At 37.5% G+C, this 24,944-nt stretch overlaps 1 protein-coding gene across 3 annotated transcripts in view; it reads right to left on the bottom strand.

Moving 5' to 3' along the window:
- PTGER3 (prostaglandin E receptor 3) overlaps positions 1-24,944 on the bottom strand; it is a 196,843-nt gene that overhangs the window by 161,747 nt on the left and 10,152 nt on the right. For all 3 annotated transcript variants that reach the window (XM_009249016.3, XM_002810703.2, XM_002810702.3), the window contains exon 2: positions 316-495. In XM_009249016.3, coding sequence (XP_009247291.1) covers positions 316-495 — 180 coding nt within the window. The remainder of the gene's footprint in view (positions 1-315; positions 496-24,944) is intronic.

The following is a 24,944-nucleotide window of genomic DNA, read 5'->3' as shown; positions in this document are numbered from 1 at the left end:
AGACTCAACAAAAACACTAGACGGTTATTAATATATTTTCCTTTGTTTGTGTTTCACTACTTTTGGCACATAGGGATTTTCTATGCTTCTAAGACCATTTAGCTTTATATCAAAAATTCCACTTCAATGCATAAACAGTGGCATGCCAGAGATGCCTAAATTCACAGTAAGGTTTAGCGATATTTGTTACCAAAAGCTGTGCACATGCAAGTTAAGTGTTTTCTTTCATGCTTCTGTCTGTATTATTTCATTAGATAATGAGATAGGCTGCCCTTTCTGTCCATCATTAGAGCAGCTGGAGACAGCATTTGCTACCTGGCAAAACTTTCGAAGAAGGATCTTTCTTAACAGCAGGTAAACCCAAGGATCCAAGATCTGGTTCAGTGAAGCCAGGCGAACAGCTATTAAGAAGAAGTTGCATTCTTTCTGCTTCTCCGTGTGTGTCTTGCAGTGCTCAACTGATGTCTGATTGAAGATCATTTTCAACATCATTATCTAAGAAAAGGGGACAAATAATTGTTTCAAAGATTAGTAAGGTCATATGCATCTCCTCTACACTGTACTTTGCACACAGTCGGTTTTCAATAAATTGGTTGTTGAATTGAAATGATTAATTCAAGCAACATTTATACTCGGATAACACAGTCCTGAATTATACAAGACATTCCTAGGTATTTTCCCACATTTGTGGCTATTTAACATGATGTAGCTTTTTAAAACATGCATGTCTTCAGGCTCTTGGTTCTTGGAATTTAAGAAGCTTGAAAATAACACATCTCAAAATGAGCCAAAGTCATGTTTGTTGCAGAAAACACCACAAGTTCACCCAAATGAGAGCCAACACTTCAACAATAACAAAAACATCTTAATCTTAAATTTCCAGTAGTTCTAATTTAAAAAATTACTGCAGAAAAAGTAGAAGCAAGAAAGGAGGAAATATTATTATTATTATTATTATTATTATTATTATTGCCACTAGCATTTTCAGAATCCTTACTGTTTAGCAGACATGGTGCCAAGTTCTTCATATGCATTTAATAAACAGCATAAGACAGGTAGTATTACCACTTCCTTCTGGATGAGCCAGACTAATAAAATATAATGTACAGTATTTTACTTTTCTTTGCCCCCACCCAGTATACACTACAATGTAAACTCCATGATAGCAGGAATTTGGGACTATTTTTTCCCCAAGTGCCTAGATCAATATATAGCAGATAGCAGATGTTCAATAAGTATTTGTGAGAGAACAAATTTTTATATTTGAAGGAATATATTATACAACATATAAATGACAGTATATGAGTTATATGTATTTGTGTGAGAACAAATTTTTATATTTGAAGAAATATACAACACACAAATGACAGTATGTTATATAATATGTATTTATATTTGAATTAAAAAGATGTTCTTATGCATATGAAAAATGTTCAAAATTATTAGTCATCAGAAAACATTCAAATTACAACAAAATGCAAAGCCATTTTACACTGTCTAGATCGATCAAAATGAAGAAATGTGACTATACTGTTCCTGAGGATGTGGAATAAGGTGAGGACTGTTTTACACACTACTAGCGGGTGTGTAAACTGGAACAACCTAGAAAACAAATTAGCACGCCAGGCGCGGTGGTCACACATGTAATCCCAGGACTTTGGGAGGCCGAGGCAGGTGCATCACCTGAGGTCGGGAGTTCGAGACCAGCCTGACCAACTCGGAGAAACCCTGTCTCTACTAAAAATACAAAATTAGCCGGGTGTCATGGCACATGTCTATAATCCCAGCTACTCGGGAGGCTGAGGCAGGAGAATCGCTTGAACCCGGGAGGTGGAGGTTGCAGTGAGCCAGGATCGTGCCATTGCACTCCAGCCTGGGCAACAAGAGCGAAACTCCATCTCAAAAAAAAAAAAAAAAAAAAAAGAAAGAAAACAAATTGGCATTATTTCACCTGCTATTTCCCAGCTATGTAACTCCTAGGAATATACTGTCTAGAATTCCTGCACCAAGAGTAATGTATATGACTGTTTCATAACAGCATTGTTCATAATAGCAAAAAAACCAGGAACAACTCAAACATGGGTTCACAATCCCAAGCAAAGAAATGAGCGGACTTTGTAACTGGCTCCCATTCTAGACCTATACAGCTATTGAGTACTTGACATGTAGCCAAAGCACACTGAAATGTTAGAATATGTTGATTCCATAATGGAATAATAATATTTCTATATATTGTGTTAAATAAACATATATTATTCAAATTAATGTCACTTGTTTCTTTTGACTTTTTAAAAATGCAGCTACTAGAAAACTTTAAATTATATGTGGCTTGTGGTTTTTTTTTGCTCACAGTACATTTCTATTGAACCTAATCTCTCTCTCTCGAGGCTTACACTTATCTGTACGTTCCGCCCTCAGGTCACATAACTTAAATTGGATTCAACATCCCTGAGCATCCAAAACATCCCTAACCACTTAACCACAATTCCAGTGACGGCACTTTGTTACACTCACCCTGGCTCAACATTTCAGAGTCTGTGAACTCTTCTTTTCCTCATCCTCTGCAATGCCTTTTGCTCTTGCTTCACTCTCATCCTTGTCCAGATCTTCCTCTCATTTGAATTGTGGTAATAACAGACACCCAGATGGTACATGTACAGACTGAATGTGTGTGCCTCCCTTCAATTTATATGTGGAAGCCCCAACCCTTTATGTGATGGTATTAGGAGGTGAGGCCTTTGGGAAGTAATTAGGTTTAGATGAGGTCATGAGGGTGGAGCGCCTATAATGGGATTATTATCCTTATAAGAAGAGGGAGAAGAACCCACAGGTCTCTCCTTCAGCCATGTGGGGCACAGCAAGAAGACAGCAGTCTACAAGCCAGGAAAAGGGCCCTCACCAGAAACTGAATCTGGGGGCACCTTGATCTTAGAATCTTCAGCTTCCTGAATGGTGAGAAATAAATGTGTGCTGTTTAAGCCATCAGGTTTACAGCTTTGTTATGGCAGCCTAAGCAGACTAAGACAGTGTATACAGATATCTGCCCATCACAGGTGCAGCTTCCAATCCCAGCTGTGATCAAATCCTCTCCAACTAGAAAATCATCAATGTCTTCCCATTGTCCATCGAAAGAAATTTAACTCTGGTATTCAAAGCCCTCTACAATACTGTCCAAACTATTCTTTCCAGTTTTGTCTCCCACTAATTGCCTATACAGACTCCAAACTCTAGCTGTAGTCCATTGGTCTAGAAGATCCTTTTATTCTTTCCTCCCTCTTGGCCTTTATTCTTTCTGTTTTCTACCCCTGGAACACTTTTAATCCTCGTCATTTCTACTTCTGAGACTTCCATGTCTTTCAGAACTATCTCAGTCGTTCCTGATTATTCCAAACCACTGGCCTCTGAAGGCCTACAACTGTGTGTGTGTGTGTGTGTGTGTGTGTGTGTGTGATATAACCACATATTTGTAGTAGACAGACAGATAGACAATACTAGCAGGCATCCACATGTCCCTCAAAAACTTGGACGTATGGGGGAAGTAAAGGTGGGTCTCTAAGATTTAAAGTGGACATAACATCAACACATAGGAACCCGGCTCCAAGGTTACTGAACTTGACTGCAAGCAATTGAACAAAGTATTGACATATCTGAAATCGATTTGCTTTGGGAAAAAGGATACTTAACCATCAGGTTTGAGTATTTTCTACTCTTGTTGGCAAAATTGACTACTATTGTGAGATAAAAGATGTAATTGTCTATATTAGCTTGAAGTAAGTAAATACTTGATTCTTTTAATTCCCCGTCTTCTGTGTCTTTTTCCACTAAGCTGATAATGACTGGTCCCAGTGTTGATAAGTCAACAGGAAAAGAAAGCTGAGTCATAGAATTTCTGGTATTGCCAATTCTGCTCATGTATACTCAATTTTATTTCAAAAATACAAATATATAACAAAAAAGCAGGTAGAGCAGGTTAAGCAGACAGACAAGAGAGAGAGGAAATAATACACCAAAATTCTTACAAGACTGTGTGACACTGGTCTCCAGCCATTTCCCTTTTGTCTTATTTAGTCACAGTTTTTATTCTTAAACAAATCCCTGGCAAAAGGGATGGGAATTTCCAGTTTTGGCTTATAAGGCAAACTTATGCTCTGGAGCTTGACTCATATTTTGTTTTTTGAGACAGTGTCTCATTCTGTCACCAAGGTTTGAGTGCAGTGGCACAATCATAGCTCACTGTAGTCCTGAACTCCTGGGCTCAAATGATCCTCCTGCCTCAGCCTCCCGAGATGCTGGGATTACAGGTATATGCCACCACACTCAACTAATATTTTTATTTTTTGTAGCGACGGGGTCTCACTATGTTAACTAGGCTGATCTCAAACTTCTGGCTTCAAGCAATCCTCTTGTGTAATTTCTTTCACAGGAATTTTTCCAAATGATTTATCCAATAAAAGCAAATAGTAGCTATACAATAAATAAATGTTCAGAGGAGCATTATATATACCAGCAAGAAATTGCAAATGCATACATTGCTAACATCAGGTGTAAAGTTTAATAAAACAGTAATTCACAAATAGTATATATAAGTATTAAGTGAAAAAAACAGAATATAAGATACTTTATATATAAAGTTTTGTTATTATATTATTTAAAATAGGCAGACTTGTGGAAGGCAATGGAATTATTGCTATTTAACAATAATTTACTTTTAAACAATATAATTTAATTTTAAAATTGTATGTACACAGGCCAGGTGCGGTGGCTCGTGCCTGTAATCCCAGCACTTTGGGAGGTTGAGGCAGATGGATCCCCTGAACCCAGGAGTTCTAGACCAGCCTGGGCAACATGGTGAAACCTTGTCTCTACTAAAAACAAAAAAATTAGCCGGGCATGATGGTGTGTGCCTGTAATCCTAGCTACTTGGGAGGCTGAGGCAGGAGAATCACTTGAACCTAGGAGGAGGATGTTGCAGTGAGCCAAGATAGCACCACTGCACTCCAGCCTGGATGTCAGAGCGAGACTTGGGCTCAAAAAAAAAAAAAAAATTATATGTATATAAAAACATTTCAAATGATGTTAATGAAAGTCTTTTATTTAAAGAAAGCAGAAAGTTATTATTCCCTTCTTTGATAAATATGGACAATTATACACCGAATTTACTTAAAATAAATATATTTACATCAATATATTCTGATGCTGGCTGGCTTATCATCCTATGAGCCAAATACTACCTCCCATCATAGTAGGCAGAATAATGCCCCTCCCGCCACACACAAAGATATCCATTTCTCGGTCCCTGGAATCTGTGAATACATTACCACACAAGACAAAAAGTACTCTGCAGATGTGATTAAGGTAAAGGACCCAGACGTGAAGAGATAATCCTAGATTATCTGGGTGGACCCAATGTAAAAACAAGGGTCCTAAAAATCAGAGAACTTTTCCCAGCTGTGGCCAGAGGGAGACATGACTATAGAAGAATGGTCAGAGATACACAGCATCTCTGGCTTTGAAGACGGAGGAAGGGATCCAGGAGGTGAGGAATGAGGATGACCTCCTCTAAAAACTGAAAAAGGCAAGGAAACACTTTTCTCTCAGAGACTTAAAAAGTAATGCAGCCCTGTGGCACCTTAACTTTAGCCCAGTGAGATCTATCAGACTTCTAACCTACAGAACAGTTAGAGAAATGTGTGTTGCTCTTAAGCCACCATGATATGGTTTAGCTCTGTGTCCCCGCCCAAATCTCATGTCAAATTCTAATCCTCAGTGTTGGAGAAGGGGCCTGGTGGGAGGTGACTGGATCATGGAGGCAGACTTCCCCCTTGCTGTCCTTATAATATTGAGTGACTTCTCATGAGATACGCTTGTTTAAAAATGTGTAGCACTTTCTTCTCTGTTCTCTCTCCTGCTCCGCCATGTGAAGATGTGTCTGCTTCCCCTTCACCTTCCACCGTGATCACAAGTTTCTTGAGGCCTTCCCAGCCATGCTTCCTGTACAGCCAGCAGAACCATGTGCTTTTGAGACAGTCTTGCTCTGTTCCCGAGGCTGGAATGCAGTGGTGCAATCTTGGCTCACTGCAAACTTCACTTCCCAGGTTCAAGCCATTCTTGTGCCTCAGACTCCCAAGTAGCTGAGATCACAGTCATGTGACACCAGGCCTGGCTAATTTATGTATTTTTAGTAGAGATGGGGTTTCACCGTATTGGCCAGGCTGGTCTCCAACTCCTGGGCTCAGGGAATCCACCCGTCTCGACCTTCCAAAGTGCTGGGATTACAGGCGTGAGTCACCACCGCCTGGCCTCAGGTAGTTCTTTACAGTAAGTCTCAGGTGGACTAATACAGCCACCAAGCTTACAATAATTTGCTACAGCAGCAGTAGAAAACAAATATGCCCACACACTGAGCTCTCAACCAATGTTAAGAGGAATGGAAGGAATGAGCTTGAAAACGATTTTCTCATTCTCATAGATAAAATAGCCTAGGAAGCTTCTTTAAATTTTTTACTTTCCTAGGAAACTTAAAAATAAATGAATAAAGTAAAAGTAAACTTCATTCTAACTCCTGTCCAAATTATCTCAATTTCTAAATTTACAACATGCAAAACCGAATGCCTGTTATTCTAGTGGCATCAATGTGTTTGACTAAAAGGTATAAAATTAATATTTTCAACTCAGTTGGCTTTATGAAAAAAAAGCTTATTAATCCCTTTCCCCTCTTTTTAAAAACTATTAGAAAAGTTTTGCTTATCTTTTTTCGGTCCTTTACCCCACCCAATAGTTAAATATATTTGACCACTTACCATCCTCCAGAAAGTGTTCTGGGCCTGGTCTAGAATTATCTAAAAACTCAAATTATGTTTTTATTTTCTCTATAAAATAAAGAATTGGATTTCTCTAACTTTTTATGATCAGGAAAATTCACAAAATTACTTATTAAAATGATACGTCAGTCATTTTACACAGTCCTCCTTGATTATTTGAAAATTAATTTTTGTGAGGCTAATAATTTAAAATTATTGTTATGAGGCAAATATAGGTTTCGTATGCCTTACATTGTTTAGTACACTGTAATTTCCTATTGAGAATGCAATGATTATGAAGTTATAAAATCAAGCTCTATAAGCAGTAGCTGGCACATGAGGAGAGACATTAGCTTTCCCCAGAAATCATGAGATGTGCAATATAGAGATAATTGGAATTAGAAGCAGTGAGCATGCTACTGTCATTTCCAAATGGCAGCAGAGATGAAAGTGGGGCTCCAAATTCTTCATCCAATTTTGAACATAAATTCAAATTAGCATCCATCTGTTGAGTCTTTATATTTAAGCAGTGATTATAATTTTTGTGTATGTGTTTGCAAATATTTTTCAGACTGTTTAGACTTTGAGAGAAAACCTTAGGCATGAATATGTAGATTTCTGGTAGAATTAATTATTCCTATTAGTCCAATTCTATGTCATGCAAGGGAGAGGGGCCAAAGAAAAAGCAGGATGCTCAGCTAACAGAGAGACTGTTTACTGGTTTTAGCAAACACACATATACCCTGCACTATTTCTTCTTTCAAACAGCCTCATATAACAAATGATCTGGTCAAGGGAGTGGTGAGACCAATTCTAGCTGAACAGAGCTGCAGCTCTTCTGTCCGCCCCTTCCCTAGGTTCCACGTGACTCTCCCAGGCCCTCTAGCAGAGCTCTCCCTTGGTTATCAGCAGTAATAGAGAGCTCTTTATGCACTTGAGATAACCAGGAACACAACTACATCAGTGACCTCTAAATTTGCCATCCCTGCCTACTGTCAAGTACAATCACCTTGTTCCATCCTAAAGGAAAAAAATGATTTACCCTTTCCCCAGTGATAACGTTCTTTTAAGTGTTCAAAGCATTAACCAGGGAGGCTGTCTTTAATATTCTATCCTTGGATTTTATTCTGTTGCAGCAGGATTTATAATCACACACTTAAAAATCTTTAGTACTTCACTTATTAGTTTAAAAGTGCCTTGGGTTGTAGGCCGCACATATCTAGTAAAGATGATAAATGAGGAAACCCAGAAAAATTAATTTCTGGGGGAGGAAATAAATTGGTTAGCTGCCCTTAGGCTCAATTCTGGGGTGTTTCTGCATTTCCAGTTTATTCCTAATGCAAGTGTTTAAGAGAAGTTTCCTCACAAGCCACTTTTTATCTGTGATGTTTTGTTTTCCGTAATTCTCTGTTGTTAGGCTACGGGAGAATAACCTGCTCTACTGGAAATTCCCCCCTATAATTTGATAAGTGTATTTCATCATAATACACTAAAACCAGTCTGGGCCCTTTAAAGTAGTTAATTACATAATTTGAAGGATTTGCATGGGAAGAAGCTTCACTGTGGAATAAGAAACAATTGTAGTCTCTCCAATCTAGTTACAACTGTTCTCCAGTTGTCAAATCATCTCTGGATCCTAGACTACTGTTTCAAAAGCTTTCCCTGCCTTATTTAAACTGAAAACATTACAAATAAACAGCTCATAAACATTAAAAAAATTACTAGAATTTGTGCCATTTCATCTTTACTACGTAATTTTATAAGATTTTTTAAAACAACAATGGATTAAGAATCAAGTAAATTATATTGCTGGTTTTGCCATCATTTACATCTTTAGAAAAGTCATTTATCTCTGAACTTTATTAAATTTACTACTAAGCAGTGGGGCTGGACTGGATGGCCTCTGCATACACTTCTACAGTTTTTTTCTGATGACTTTTGGGGCAAAGCTGGAAAATGAAAGGATTTCATTTGGCAAATAATTAAAACCTACAGGAAATAGGTGTGAAACAAAAGTCAAAATTCCTCTTCAGAAAAAAACTCCAAGGGGCAAATGGAGGAAAGAGAAAAATTACAAAGTTAGAAGACAGTGTATGAGAACAAGGGACTAGATTCATAAAGCTTTGGTGTATGTGAGCAGTGTGTGTGTGTGTGTGTGTGTGTGTGTGTGTGTGTGTAGTGGGGTGGGGGTATTTTTATTAAAAGAAATAGCAGATTCTGGTAAACATACTGACCAAGAGTTAAAGAACTTTCATAAGTCTGACTCAATTCTGCTTCTAGTTTGGGGACTAGTTACCTAATTTTGGTTCTTAACTTCTTCCTTCTCTAAAACATGATTCACACACACTTACTGTGTATTGTCTCCATCTAGTAGAGCAGTTGCAAAAATTAAAATGTGATAAGAATAATGAATACCTTCAATTTATATAGCATACCTCTTCCCATGCCTCAGGCACTCAGACTATTGCAGATACTTCCAAAACAAAATGCCGCAACATTCACAAACAGAACAAAAAATGCTTAGGGGAATACTACAAAGAAATAAATGCATTGTGTCTATATTCCTTGAATTTCTAGCTAACAAAGTAGTTTTAGAAAACTCACCTCAAATTTGCACTTTAAAAATGTTTAGTAATGCAGAATCATTATTCAGTTACTGGATATGGAAAATCAAAATTATAAAGAAGCCAGCAGCCCGCTACCACACTATTTGCTACATAAAATATTTCCCTTTCAAGTAGTATAAATTGTAAATTCTGTATGACTTGGCTCAGAATAGCTCAAGACATATGTCTAGATAAATGTTTATCTTTCTATTAGAACAGTCACAGAATGTCAATATCTAAGTAAGTATTCAAATTCTGGCTGAAAGGGGGAAGGCAAAATCTATTCTATAGGATTCATTTCTTGGATTATAGATGATGGATTAGCTGGGTGACACACAAGTTAGAAGAGTTCTCTTTACTATATTTCAAACACCTATATCTCAGGTGTCAAAAGAAAGTCTAGATAATATGTCATTGTCAAGGCTTAAAGTACATTAATCCTTAAAAATGCTTAGATTTCAGAGTTTTTTCCTCCCAAAATATAGTTTCATTTAAACCCCAAATGTTCCATTTTATTTTCATCCATTCAGAGAATCAGAGTATTAGTGACAATTAAAAACAACTAAACACCTAAAGGAAAAAAAATCAGAGATGTGAATTAATTGTGTGTGCAGAGATAGTCACCTCAATATAAAAATAGAAAATTAGAAAAACCTAGATGACTGACAATAGATCTCTGTTTAAACTATGTACCATCCTTCATATGCATAATTTATATCTATTCTAATGCTGACATTTAAAATCATGCTGTTGAATATTAGTAACATGAATAATATTTAGTAACATGAAGAAATGTTCAGAATGTGAAAAGTGAAAATAAATGTTGCACAGTATAATCCAAACTTTAAAAAATAACTGTGCTTATTTATAGTAAAATATGCCAGAAGTAGTTTTCTCTGGGTGAGAATTATGGCAATATCTATTTTCTTCTCTGTATTTTTTTCCCAAATTCTTTACAATACACATGCTATTTTTTACACTTTAAAAAGCATTAAATTTAGAGTAGCCGGTGACTTAGCTATAAACAATCATCTATCTATGTATTGGTAAAGTGTTAGTGTTGCAATCCTAGAACTATAAGGTGGTCATTTTAGGATGAATTCTTAAGAGGTCAATGTGTGCATAATTTAACAAGAGGTAAGCAGTCTGACACTCTATAATTGATCAAAACATTTAGCTTGATCAACAAATTAATTATGGCTTACTAAATTTAGTGATAAATTATTGGCCTCAGTGATGGACCTCATGGACAATACAGCCATGACATACAAAAGAATCCCTTCCTGTGCCACAGTCGGTACACAATGCAGGGTGATAAATATGGTTCTAATCTGATATGATAAATTCTTATTAAACTTTGCGGTATGCCAAAATGACACTACCTGTTAAACCTATTAAGACTTCATCTCACAGAAGAATCCAAAATAGATGCATCTTATATTCAGGATAGACACCGGGTGAATATGAGCAGATTGGGGTGTCCTTAAATGTATGCTCCCCAATCCTAATTCATTCTCTAGTCAGTGCTCTCTCTCTCTCTCTCTTACACACACACACAAACACACATATACACAGGCACACACACACACATACACACACAAATGAACAGAATCTGTTTAGGGGGCTTCCCACCTTCTTGCCACCAACTTCAGCATCTGCAGCCATCCATTCTTTCCTTCCTCTTATTTGACTGGAAGAGGCGTCCTGTCTGTCTAAGGCATACCCTCTGTCTAGCCCCTGGATCTTATCCATCCTGAATTTCAGAGACCATGTACTCTCAAGTGTTCCCTTCCTCTTTTAGAGTTAACTTCTCCCACTTTTGGCATTTTCTCATTCACATTTTAACATGTCCAAATTTTTGCCACCTTGAGAAAATAAAACCTGCTGTGGAATTCTCACCTACCTACATATAGACTGCTCCAGAAGTTAGAGCCAAATTTCCCAAAAGAGGTGTCTACCCTCCTTATCTTTAAACTTATTCCAAAACCTGCTACAACCTGACCTCTGTGTTCACAAATCCTCAGACAGGGCTGTTCCCAAGGCCATCAATAAGGTTGCAGAATCAACGCCACAGTCTTACTTGTCTGTAACATCAGACCTAATTGAGTGTAGCTGTCTCTTGAAACATTCTCTTCCCTAATATTCGGGTCACCATTTGTTCTGATTTTATTACTAATTTTCCTGCTACCTTTCTGGGTATTCCTCTACAGTCCCCTTTATATGCTCCTGTTTCTCTCTCTCTCAAAATATGTTAGCATTTCTGAATTCTATCTTAGACAGCCTCCTCTCCTTACTGTGGATAAACTGACTATGTGTGGTCTTTCATCTCGATGGCCATTTATGTGCTATAGGCCATACCTTTTCTCTGAGCTCCAAATGGATGAGTTTAGCTGCTATTGCCTGGCTTTGTTTAAATGTCTTACATCAAATTCAACATTTTCAAAATGAAAATTCTTATCTTTTTCCTCAAAGATGTTTCTACATTAATCTTCCCTATCACAGTAAATCCCCATCTCTAAAACAGAAACCTGGGAGTTACCCTTGATTCATTTTTCTGTGTGTCTTTCTCTATGTCTCTCTGTCTCTCTCCACATTCCACCACATTCACCATATTCCTTACATCCAATCAATCACGGAGTCTCCAATTAACCTCTTATGGTTTTTTTTAATCTATCACTTCTCCCATTTACACCCCCAATTGACCATAAACTGAGGCCTCCATAATCTCTTGTCTGAACTATCACAATCATCTATGACATGATTTGTTGGCCTCCATCTGGCCTGGCCCATGCTGCTGCTTAGAAAAGATGCTTGTAAAATGAAATTTTAATCTTGTTATTCCACCTTGAAAAGTCCTTCATTCATACACATTGCCCTGTGTATAAAGTCCAAACACTTAAACTCAAAGCTCCTCTTTACTTGGTGAGTACCTGTTGTGTTCTCTAGCCTAAGTTCCCACCATTTCTTACCCTCATGCATCAATATTCCAATTACCCTGAACTTCTTGCAGGTCTTTAAAAGTGACAGTTCTTTCTTGCTTTTGAGGCTTTACAAATGTGGATCTCTAAGTCTTAAAACTCTCATCCTCTTTTTCTTTACTTGAAAAATTCTGACTTATTTCATGTGTGGTCTTGAAACATCAATTTATTTGATATTTCCTTTGACAAAAGCAAGCCTTAATACAATCTTCATATGGATTCCCATAATTCTCTACTTCTCTACATTTTATCTTGCTGCTTGTTTTTAATTGTTGGTCTTTCTCAATAATCGAAAATTGTTACAAGGGTAGGGATCAATTCTATCCTATATTCTAGGTATATCACAGCAAGGGCCAAGCCCAACAGATTAATAAATAGTTTTTGAATTAACAAATAAGTGAATGAGAGCAAGGGTACAGTGCATCCTGCCCATTTGGGGGCAGAGATTCTAGAGTTTTCATCTAATGGACAAATCTACCAACATTCAGCCCTTTTCAAGACTCCAGGCCTGCCCTTCCTTCTTTCCTTCTTTCCTTCTTCCCTTCTTTCCTTCTTCCCTTCCTTCCTTCCTTTTTTTCCTTCCTTCCTTCTTGTTATTATAATTAGCCAGGATAACAGTTTCAAACTAGGTGCTAATGTACTATAAGCACATTTTCTTATCACTCATGATTTTAAGTGGAACGTTCTGGTGTTCAGATGACAGCCAGTAGTAACCCTCAAGCTGGTAAGTTGGGGTTATAGAATGAAAGGAGAACCAAGTATTTAAAATAAAATATATTGAATCTATAAGAAGATATTCTATTAACTACTTATCTAATAACATTTATTAAAAATATAGCCCAAGAAAAAAAAGAAGATATTATGCATATTAACACAGTCTTTAATGAGGATACCATCAAATTTTTAATACTTAGTATCAAAAGTCCTTTTATTACTGTAAAAGTGTTATATATGATTCTAGCACTCCTTGCTTATAGAAGTTTTGCCCAAAAATATAAGACCATATCTTATGCTTAACAACTGAAGAAGAAGAATAACAAAATAAAAACTAATGCTTATATAATACTTACTATAAGAGACTATGCTTACCCGTGAGGTGAGTGGGTTGCAGGAATGTCTTCAATGCTGCTACTGGGTAGCCCCAAGAGGAGAGAAAGTCACCAGAAATATTTGGTTGCAACTTTTTCCCTTCCTTCACAAGAGCCAAGCAGTAAAATTGTAGGTTAAACCCAGTTAACATGGCTCTCTTTGGAAAGGTTGAGGCATTGAAGGCCAAACTTCCTGTCATGACTAGGAAATCACAGACTGTTCTTAACGTTAAAGAGTGTCACACAATGCTATCGTGTGACACTTTCAGCTCCTCAAGTTGTGAATCTAGCATTGTGTGATTACTCCCCCCTTGCTTATACTGTAATAAATATTTAAAATACCCCTCAGAATCTGAGATAATACATCAGTAACAGTTTAATTCAGCACTTGCAAAATTCCCTGCCAGGGTTAGGTTTGTACTCAGTATTGGCATCAGGAACTTCCTAACATTATATTCATTCATTTTCTTTTTCCCAACACAAAACACACCCCTGGCTAAATTTACCAGCTTTCTTTACAGCTAACTCTTGTCCTGTTGACTGTAAATAGGAACTGAGTAATACTCACAGTCCCTGACCTATATAAGTGCTATGTAGGTACTACTTGCTGTTTTGTTATTATTTGAATGTTATGTATTACAAACGGAAGCAACACATAGGTGGCAGCTGAAAACCAGCAAGTGCCATGCGATATTTATATTACTCATTGTAAACTTTAGTTTCCAAAACTTCTGAAAAAAATGTTTCTTTTGTTTTTCAGGAAATCAGACTTTAAAAACTCACTTAAATAATGGTTAGTACTTACAATTTTATACCAGGTTTGAAGGAAGTTTGAATAAGACACAATTTGTATTGTATGCAATGCAGGAAAATGGAAAATTATAATGTGTTCATCTTCTATGTTTACCCCCTTAGGCTGCTTTTGTCTCCTCTATTGATTTATTTGGATTAATACGATATTATTACTAATATTATGTTATTTAGATTAATACTATATTATTATTTACTTTGCTGTGGGACTTTGGTCATGGACATGGCTGTTGGACATGGCTTCAAAAATATGTTACTATTATAATGTTTCTAAGAATAAATTAGATAAACGGTAAAAATGGACCCCCATCTTTTATTATTAATATCCCAATTTCAGATAACTTTTTCTCTGTATTCTGGGTTGGTCCAACAGCAAAGTAAATAATAAGAACAAGAAGGAAGCAAATATGAGGAAGAAACCTGTTCCTACCATGACTCAAATGCCTAACTCCTATGAGGATCACAGGCTCCCAGGCTCCTGTAAAAAGATAAACAGATCCCAACACCATTGACTCCCTCTCTCCTTAACGTGTGAACCCAGTGAAAGCAATTCTTACTGTACTACTTACCTTTCTAGGGAGGACCTTAAACAAGTAATAATAAAACAGTTCCTACAACTATCATAGGGAAAATGCTTTTGGTGGATTCATCTAAAATCCTATATTTGATGTAAGTTTCTTTTGTTATTTTTTTTTAAGAGACAGGGTTTCTCTGTCACCAAGGCTGGAGTGCAGTAATGCCATCATAATTTACTCACTGTAGCCTCAAATTCCTGGGTTCAAGGGTTCCTCCCTAGTAGCTAGTACTACAGGCATGTGCCACCATGCCGGGTTAATTTTTTTCTTTTTAAATTTTTGTAGAGACAGGCATCTCCCTACATTGCTCAGGCTAGTCTCGAACTCCTAGCCTCAAGTGATTCTCCTGCTTTGGCCTCTCAAAGCACTGGAATTAAAAACAAAAGATTTTATGTCACCTCACCAAGGCGAAGTAGATATTTTCAGGAATGGTTTTGCAGGAATTGGCAAATAGATCTATTGAGACTTGGAACTATCCGGTTCCCCATCCCATTTAACCAGAACAGGTCTGTTTTCATCTATTTCTCTAAAGAGATGTGTTGACATAGTCCCCCCCGGTTAAAACAATTGGAAAATCATCAGCCTAATGCAGTACTATCTAAGAGGGATGTAATTCAAGCCACAAATCTGCAGCACATGTATGCTTTTGCATTTTCTAGTAGCCAGATTTTTTTTAAAAAGTAAAAGGAAACATTTTGAATTTTAATTTACCCGATATATCTGAAATGTTACATCAGCATGTAGTGAACATAAAAATTATTAATGCAATATTTTACGTTTCACTTTTTTGTATTTAATCTTAAAACTCTGCTGTGTAGTTTACATTTAAAGTATCTCAATTTGGATTAATCACATTTTAAGAGGCAAATAACCATATGTGGCTAGTGGCTACTGTGCTGTATAGATGAAAGTTTAGTGCTTTATTCTTTTTGAGGGTTTCCCACCTTTATTCTGTCAATTAAACTGTGTAGGTATCATCACTGCAGTGTCCACTATTGGTCACCTACCCAGGGTCCATTCTTCCATCTCCCCTGCTCATCGACAGAGTTATTTTCACTGGATCCTATGTGCTTCAGGGCTGACCCCATCCCTAGCTACAAGAATGTGCCGGGGTTAGGGATGATCATGTGACCCCATACTAGCTAATGAGATCCAACAGTTTCCTCATTTTTAAGAGAAAGTCATAGAAAAATACAGCTTCTCTCTCCTGCTGGAAGTTAACCAGGAAGCACGTACTAGCAACTCTGCTACCACTTACGGGGAGCAAGCCGTAGGATGAGGCCAAGACTGTACTGCGAAAGAGAGATGGGGCAAATCTTGGTCCTAGATGATGATGCTGAGCTTTTGGATTAACCAACTCTGAAGGCTGCCCTAATTTTGGATTTCAGTTATGTTTTTTATTCCCAAACCACTATATTACATCATCTCTAATAGTGACTGAGGGCAACAAAAATATAGTGACACTCTGGAGCAACTTTTGAAGGATTATGTTTTTTCCTTTGTTTTTTATTTTTTACTATGTTTCCCTATTGTCGCTGAAATTCCTCATGTTTAATTTTTATCCCCAGGGCACCTTTCCAAACATCGCTTTCATTTTTTCCATCTTTGAACACCAGGCATTAGAGCAACTGTTTTCTTGTGCTCCTTCCCATTGCTTCCAATTAACTTCTCTCTTCCATTATAAAAACAATGTTGTCTCTCTTACAGTTGTCTACCCTAAAGGTATGTTTAAATCTTCTCTAGAATTTTTATTACTAACAGCAAAGTGGGAACAATAAAAGTAAAGAATAAAGAAAAATATGTACTATTATCTTAAATACTAACAAATTTTACTGTATTAATACTACCCATGACTCATTAGATTCAAGTTGGATTAGTGGCTTTAGAATGAAGAAGATTTGAGTTTGATTCACTCAACACTATTTATCATCTGTGGCCTTAAAGCAAGTTGCTTACTCAACAGTGAAAAAGTAAAATAAAATAAAACAAAAAACAGGAACTAATGTCACCTACATTTCAAGATTTATGTGAAGATTAAAAACCATCTAATGTATGCAAAACTCTTAAAGCTAGGATTTATACCTTGATCTTCTTATTCCTATTCTAGTGCCCTTTTCACTTAATTACACTTCCCTTCTTCATTCATTTCACAATCACTTATTGAGTGATTTCTTTGGGCCAGGAAGATTTATTGACAAACAAGGCAAGATCTCTGATTTTAAGCACTTTATGATTTAAATTGAATCAGACAAATAGAGGGAGACCATAAAGCTTAGTGGTTAATTACATAGGCAATAAAATCAGACAAATCTGGATTTGACCCCAAGAAAGTTACTTTACATCTCAAAACCAGTTTCCTCTTCCGAAAACGAAGATTACAGTATCCCCTCAAGTTGTCATCAATAGAACAAAATGAAATTATATCTGTGAAATGCAATGTGCATGAATTATAAAATAAGCATTTGTCTATTGTGGCCAATCATCCTCATTGTCATAATTATAACTGCGCATAATTAAGTGTAAAGGTATGCACAGGCACTATGGAGTAAAGAGGAGGGGCATTTAAATCAGTTTCTATGGTCGGGCGTGGTGGCTCACACCTGTAATCCCAGTACTTTGGGAGGCCTAGGCAGGAGGATCACTTGAGGTCAGGAATTCGAGACCAGCCTGGCCAACATGGTGAAACCCCATCTGTACTAAACATACAAAAATTATCTGGGTGTGGTGGCGCACACCTGTAATCCCAGTTGCTCCGGAGGCTGAGGCAGGAGAATCACTTGAACCTGGGAGGTGGAGGTTGCACTGAGCCAAGATCACGCTACTGCACTCCAGCCTGGGCAACAGAGTGAGACTCCATCTCAAATAATAATAATAATAATAATAATAATAATAATAACAACAACAACAACAATATAAGTAAATAAATAAATAAGTTTCTAGGTTCAGAGAAACCCCTGTCTCCCAAAACAGCAGATGCTTTGCAGGTATTTGAGACAAAGTCCATATTTCTGAGTGTGAAATTGTGTGAATCATTATAAGAGCGGCAAACTGATTTTTATCACTGAAGGTAAGGATGCTGGGGTAGGGATGGAAAAAAATGGTACAGTGGTAAATGTGGCCAAATCCAAGATCTTGAGGATTAAACTAAGGAATCTGAAGCCTTTTAATCTGGGTGAGAGGCTACTATAGTAACATGCCTGAATTCTGTTAGAGAGTCACCGTGGTCACACTGAGGTTCTCTAAGGCTCTTTCTCTTTTCCCTAATTACAAGAAAAAAGATGAAAGTAAGTTTGCAAGAATCCCAATTGCACTGTATCATACTGGAGGCTTTAGAACTGTCAAAACAAAGTTTCTAATTTTGACTGTAGTCAAACACTTTCCCACCAAGCAAAGAGAACTCAATATACAGTTTCATTTGTTTTATAAATAGTTTAGTGAAAAGAATAATATATGTGACTTGTACTAGCTGAAAAATGTTTGCCTAGTAAAACTTTATCACTGGATGTGAATGTTCCAAGCCTAAAAGACACACAGAAGTAAATAAAATTGATGCCACACCTTTACAAAAAACACTTCCTAAATTGCCAGTATCATGGTGAATGGAATCATTTTACAAGTTACTGTCAGACAAGTGAAAGCTCCTGTCACCTTCTACGGGATTTTTCAGAATATGCTCCCTAGATACTCAAGCTCCTACAAAGGTCAATCAGTTGATGAATCAATAGCTATTCTACAGGAAATCTTCATCACCATAATTATCTGACCCAGACAATTTCAGTGATTTTTTTTTTTACTATTCTCAATCAATTTGTTCTTTTTTGTACAATATTTTCAATGAAGTGATTTGAAAATATTTTTATAAACTAATAAGAAAGAGAGAAAAACGTGACACATAGCATTATAGTGTACAAAGCCTAAGATCTACCAATTACTAGGAATATGATTAGGGAAAGTTATCAAATCTTTTCTGTCTTATTATTTGCAACTGAAACACGGGAATGAAAAGTAACAAACTCAAAAATTGTTGTGTAGATTAAATTAGATAATATATGGAAAGGGTAATTGTCAAGTATGTACCTGCACATAACAGGCATTCAGTAAATAGAAGTCCTTTTATTTTTTGTGGCTCTCTTCAGTATGCGCTCCACCAGTCTCACTGCCACCCCAATTTCCCAACAGATATGTGGCAGGAAAACACACACACACACACACACACACACACACACACGTGCACACACACACACGTGCACAAGGCTTCAAAAATATGTTACTATTATAATGTTTCTATGAATAAATTAGATAGATGGTAAAAATGAACCCCCACCTTTTATTATTAATATCCCAATTTTGGATAACTGTTTCTCTGTATTCTGGGTGGGAGAGAAATCCCAGCACATATGTCATAAACCAAGTGCTGGAGGTGCCTGAGCCTTCATCCTTTGTTATAGCGTGGGGGTAAATAACCCAAGCTACAGCAGTCAGGCTGGCAACAGAAGTTTGAATTTTACAAGCACAACACAAAGAAGAAGGGGGTTTTTAGACATTGGATTCATCACAGCGGCATGCAGCAAACATTTTTCCAGCAGGACTTTGGCTGTGCAGCCTGAAGTGCATCATCAAGAACATCCTGGGTCTTGCCTGTTTTCCAAACCTGACCTGCCAGATTTCTCTGGACTCTGTGAGCTCCTGAAATCCTTCTACATATGCTCTTTGCACTTGGAGTCACAGTTGTTTGTTTGCAACCCGGAACCATGTCTAAGGAGGAGGGTAGAATTCTGAAGTCAGAAGGTATTCCATGCTTCCTGATATTGATCTGTAGCAAAATTTAATTAGAAATAGATGCTAGAGAAAAGAATTTTAAAATGTTCCCTAATGTCTTTTATAGAGCAAAAGCTAATATTAAGAAATTTACTTTTGGATCCAGGCAAATCCGTAGTCTATTCTTGGAGAAAATTACTACCATTAAATAAATTCAAAAGTCTGCCACCCAGCATGTTGGCTGTTAGCACAGCTACTGATTTATAAAGAAAAAGCTCGTTGCCAGAATAACATAAAACCCAGACTACAACTCATCCTTTATGGAAAAATCAAGAAAGAACTTCTTTTTTCTTCTCTAGTCATCTCACTATGGTGCTAATGGAGTATTTGTGAGATTTTCGTCTTATAATGCCACCTCTCATTATATCCTTACTTCTGGAAAATTCTCTGAGCCTGAATCTTTCCTCGTAGCTTAGAAAACTCATACTAGTCTTTGAAAATGCAACTTTGTCATCTATGACTGTTTCTTGTGTTTATAAAACAAAACAATAGAAAAAATCTATGATGTCTAAACAGTGCTTCAAGATGATGTATTCAGTAAAATATTGTATTATTATAAAAGCAAAATTAAAACCTCACATGTAGACCACAAATATAAACTTATTAGCTTGAAGCTTTGAAAAAAGAACACAAGACCTAGCCAAAGAGCTGCAAAGCTATGGCTTAGGCTGGTTCCTTAGGAGCAGAGCCTGAAGTGGGGATTCTGATACATAGCAAGAAGCTGAAGTTAGAGGCTCAGAAAGAGACAGTGCTGGCTTCAATCTTCTATAAGGCCACCTCTACTCTTCACACTCCTGCAATTTATGTGAATCAAGCAATTCCCCCTACCTTTTTATATTTATTTATTTGCTTAAGCTAGTTTGCATTAGTTTTCGATCATTTGCAGCCAAACAATCCTGATTTTAAAAGTAGGGAGTATTAATTTGAGAACTGCTCTCCGTTTAGGAGAAAAAGAGGCCAACAATAACCAGAGCCCGTTTAAAAAGAACAATGACAACAAAAAGTTTCTTCTGAGACCTAGCCTGGAAATCAGCATGCTCCAGATCTTCTGGGGATCACGAATCTTATGACATTCTATTATTTTATAAGCAAACGTTGCTGACTTCTGTGTCTCTGTGTGACTGTTCTGATTCATGTCTCAGAAAAAAGGAAATAACATCTATTAGATCAAATTTACCTCCTAATTCTATCTCTTCCTAGTTGTGTAACCTTAGAGCAGTCACTTCCTTCTTGGGGAGCCAAATGGAAAGCCATCTGTAGATAGCTGGCCACCTCAAAACCAAAGGCCTGGAGAGGAAGAGAGAGGTCCTATTTCTTGTCAGAGTCATAGGACACGGATTAGAGAAATTTCAAAATGTCTGGTAAACTCTGTCTCCAAAACACTATGTCAACATGGGTACTTCTCCACTCCAATCCCAGTTGTCACCGCCTCTTACCTGGATGACTTCAACAGCCTTCTACCTGGTGTCCCTGCTCCCACACATACCTTTCTGCAATCCAGCTCCACATAGCTGCCAGAAGGATGCTTCAGGCTTTATTCTGGCACACTGCTTCATTTTCTTAATGGTATTTATCACAATCACTAGACTTCTAGTTTATTTATTGCCTCTCTCCTTCTACTAGAATGCTAATTCCCTGAGAGCATGAAACCAGCCTAATTCACTGCTGTATTTCCAGCACCTAGAACTGTGTCTGACACATTGTATGGGCTCAATAAACAAATATTGATTGCATGCATGGATAAATGAATTCTGAATGGTTCTCAGCTTTGTTTCTTTATTGAAAATTAAAGATGGAAAATGCTGCTGCTTTTTTTTTTTTTTGAGTCAATTTCAAGTTTCTCCAGGAAATCATTTTAAAGACAACGCATTCCTTGAGAACAAGGGTCACGTCATTGTAGCACTACCTCACACACAATCAGTATTCAATAAGTGTCTGCTAAATAAATTATAAATCATGGCTCCTCCCTCTGCCGTGGTCAAGGTATTTTTTTGTTATTTTTCTGCTTATAAACTTAGTAGAACTCCTCATTACCTAATAATATAATGCTGCATTAGTAATACTACTCTGTATAACTAGTTATTGGTATAGTATTTTTATCTTTGAAAATTAAAAACAACTTTAAAAATGAAAGGTGTCTTTAAGTAAATTTAGTATTGTTATGATGTGTCTGTATCTGGATTCTTTATAGTAAAATAAAAATAAACGTAGTATTGTTCTAACTAATCCAAGAGCTAGTATTAGCACCGAAGGGTGGAAGCAAAAGGGAGGACAGATTCTGACTCAGTCAATATAAGGGAAATGAATTTTTCTAATAGAAAGAACAGCTCAAGATGAATTGGGGTATTCTAAGGCATCATGGCATGGAGGAAACATGGACAAATGAATTCCAAATGGTTCTCAGCTTTGTTTCTTTATTGAAAATTTATTGGCCTTTCAATCCCAGCCTGTCTACTTAATAGCTTTGCTACCTTGAACAAATCACTCAATTCCTCTCAGCTTTAGTTTTCTCATCATAATAACTTTGGCGACAAAAATGCCTATCTCACAGGGTTATTGCAAGAAATTAAAAAAAAAAAGTATGTGTGAGAAAGAGCCTGGCACAATCTTGGCTCTAAGAAAATTCCTAGAGCTCTTGAAAGGTAAAAAATTTCCTATTATTAAGGGTGTTCAACAAAGTGTAAACAAAGCTGAAACAATTTCACTAAGAATATTCTAGAAAGATATCAAATATTAGATGAGTTGTTTTCCTAAACGAGCTTTGTGAATTCAGGTTTTATAATACACACTCTCTTATTTTACAAATATAGAACACTATAGAAAATCAATACAACTTGCCCAAAATGAAATACAAATTCTCATTCCTAATCTTAAGCAATCTACTTATGTGTTTCTCCCTTTCCCTTCAGTCTCTATTTGACTATATCTATAGTTTTTGACATTCTCAAATGTACTTCTACAAAAACAGATCTGCTTACCATTCCCAGCACATCCGGTTCAATATTTTCCATGGTGCATCTGCACAGATCCACTGCCGCTTCCCCTCTCTCACCGATTCTAGGCCAAGCTACTTCCCACTCTTCTTTTAAAGCAACATTTGAGGAAGAAAGTTTTTCTTTATATTAATGTCTCTACATCTCCATCTATCCTCAGTACTCGAGGGCTCTGATGCTCTACCCATCTAATCCATTAGGCCACCTTAAGTGGTCTTAAAACACAAAGCAGATCAAATCATTCCCCTACAGCTTTCAGTTGTTTTTCATTGTACTTGTGGTAGAAATCTAAACTCCCAAACAAAAATGACAAGGTTGTGAATTATCTGGCCCTGCCTCCCTCCCTAACTGGCCTTGCAGGCAATCTCTTTTTCACTCACTCTAATCCATCCATCTGGCCTTCTTTCAGTTCCTCCATTGCTTCCAGTGTATTCCTACACTGACACCTTCACATACTGCTCTTTCTTCCTTGAAGTCTTATCTTGTAAGACTCGTCATACATGACCTTTTTCCCAGAGATGCCCTCCCTAATCCCAATGCATCAATAGGAGATCTTCTTTGACATTCTCTCAAAGTACCTTTCTCTTGCCTTCATAAAGTGCTCGTTTTTGATGTATAAAAAGGTATGCCAGCATCCATCTGCACTTCTCTGGTCAAGTGGGCAGAGCAAATTACATTGGAGCAGAAGTTTCAGAAGAATTACTTATTTTGGTAAATTTGGAATCATTAGCTTTACATATGGGAAACTGTGTGGTATAACAAAGGAAAACCCACACAACACTCTGTGGTATAGACTGCTGGTCACTTGGGAAGAGGTAGATGGTGCTTAAGGGGAACCAGGGCCTTCTGGTCAAAGAGGAGATAAAGAAACTGAACCTCTTCTCTCAAGATTTGAAGCCAAAAAACTTGGAGCAGAGTGGATTTGGCCACATTCACTACAGGGAAAAGACATACAAGCCTTAAAAGAAAACTTAGAGAAAGGGAAAAACTGGGTGTGGTGGTGCACACCTAATAGTACAACTATGCAGAGGCTGATGCTGGAGGATCACTTGAGCCCAATAGTTCAAGGCTACAGTGAGCTATGATCACACCACTGTACTATAGCCTGGGTGACAGAGCAAGACCCTATCTCAAAATAAAATAAATTAATTAAAAATAAAAAATAAAAGAAAGGGGCCAGGTGTGGTGGCTCACGCCTGTAATCCCAGCCCTTTGGGAGGCCGAGGTGGGTGGATCACAAGGTCAGGAGATCGAGACCATCCTGGCTAACATGGTGAAACCCCGTCTCTACTGAAAATACAAAAATTAGCCGGGCGTCGTGGTGGGCTCCTGTAGTCCCAGCTACTGGGGAGGCTGAGGCAGGAGAATGGCGTGAACCCGGGAGGCGGAGCTTGCAGTGAGCCGAGATCACGCTACTGCACTCCAGCCTGGGTGACAGAGCGAGACTTTGTCTCAAAAAAAAAAAAAAAGGGAAAGACACATTTGTCAGGAGATAATCTGAGTACCACCCAGAGCCTAATGACCCCAGAGGTAAGGCTGATTCTAGAGCAGCGTGTGGCCTGAGGTCAGCAGCCCTTTGAGTCCATGTACTCACTCTGGCAGTGTTTGTGCTCTGGAGAATTGCAGCTGAGCATTACAGCTGGAGTCATAGGTGTGAATTAATGTGCTCCCTAATTATGGAGTCCAAGCACAGACCCAGTACTGCTGGGGCCAAGCGTGTTCCATTAGGGCCATCACGCTGCACTGGACCAGCCCTGTCCTGCCCACATGAGGCCAGTCTCATGTGTGGTAGTAAGGGCAAGCACAGTAAGACCTATCAGACTAGTTACATTTGCTTATTGGAAAGACTGATGATCTACTGTCTATCTACCTTAGCAGACTGAAAGCTACGTGAAGGAAGATAACATTCCATTTGGTTTACCATTGAGGCTACCACGTAGAGCTGCACAGATTGTGTACTGCTCAACTCCAAAGATTGTCATTATCTTACAATATAATGTGAATAGCACTCTCTCGAGCAACATAACTGCTCAACCTGTATAGCTAAATGAATCCGTGCTGCCCACCACTGTATTACCAGAGTGACGAGAGTGGCAGGCACATAACAAGCTCTCAATAAATATAGAATCACTGGATAAAAGAATGTGTGATCTATTTTGTCCATTTGCATACATTTCTATGCTTTTTCCTAATAAGTCTTTACGTATTTTCCCCCATATATCTGAAATAGTATGTCCATAGGGACCATTTAATTTATTTAGAACTACAGGAAGTGA

Source organism: Pongo abelii, chromosome 1 (genome assembly GCF_028885655.2).
Source record: "Pongo abelii isolate AG06213 chromosome 1, NHGRI_mPonAbe1-v2.0_pri, whole genome shotgun sequence".
In the NCBI taxonomy this organism is placed as follows: domain Eukaryota; kingdom Metazoa; phylum Chordata; class Mammalia; order Primates; family Hominidae; genus Pongo; species Pongo abelii.
The sequence above is the reverse complement of the archived record's forward strand: the minus strand, read 5'-3'. Positions and strand labels throughout refer to the sequence as shown.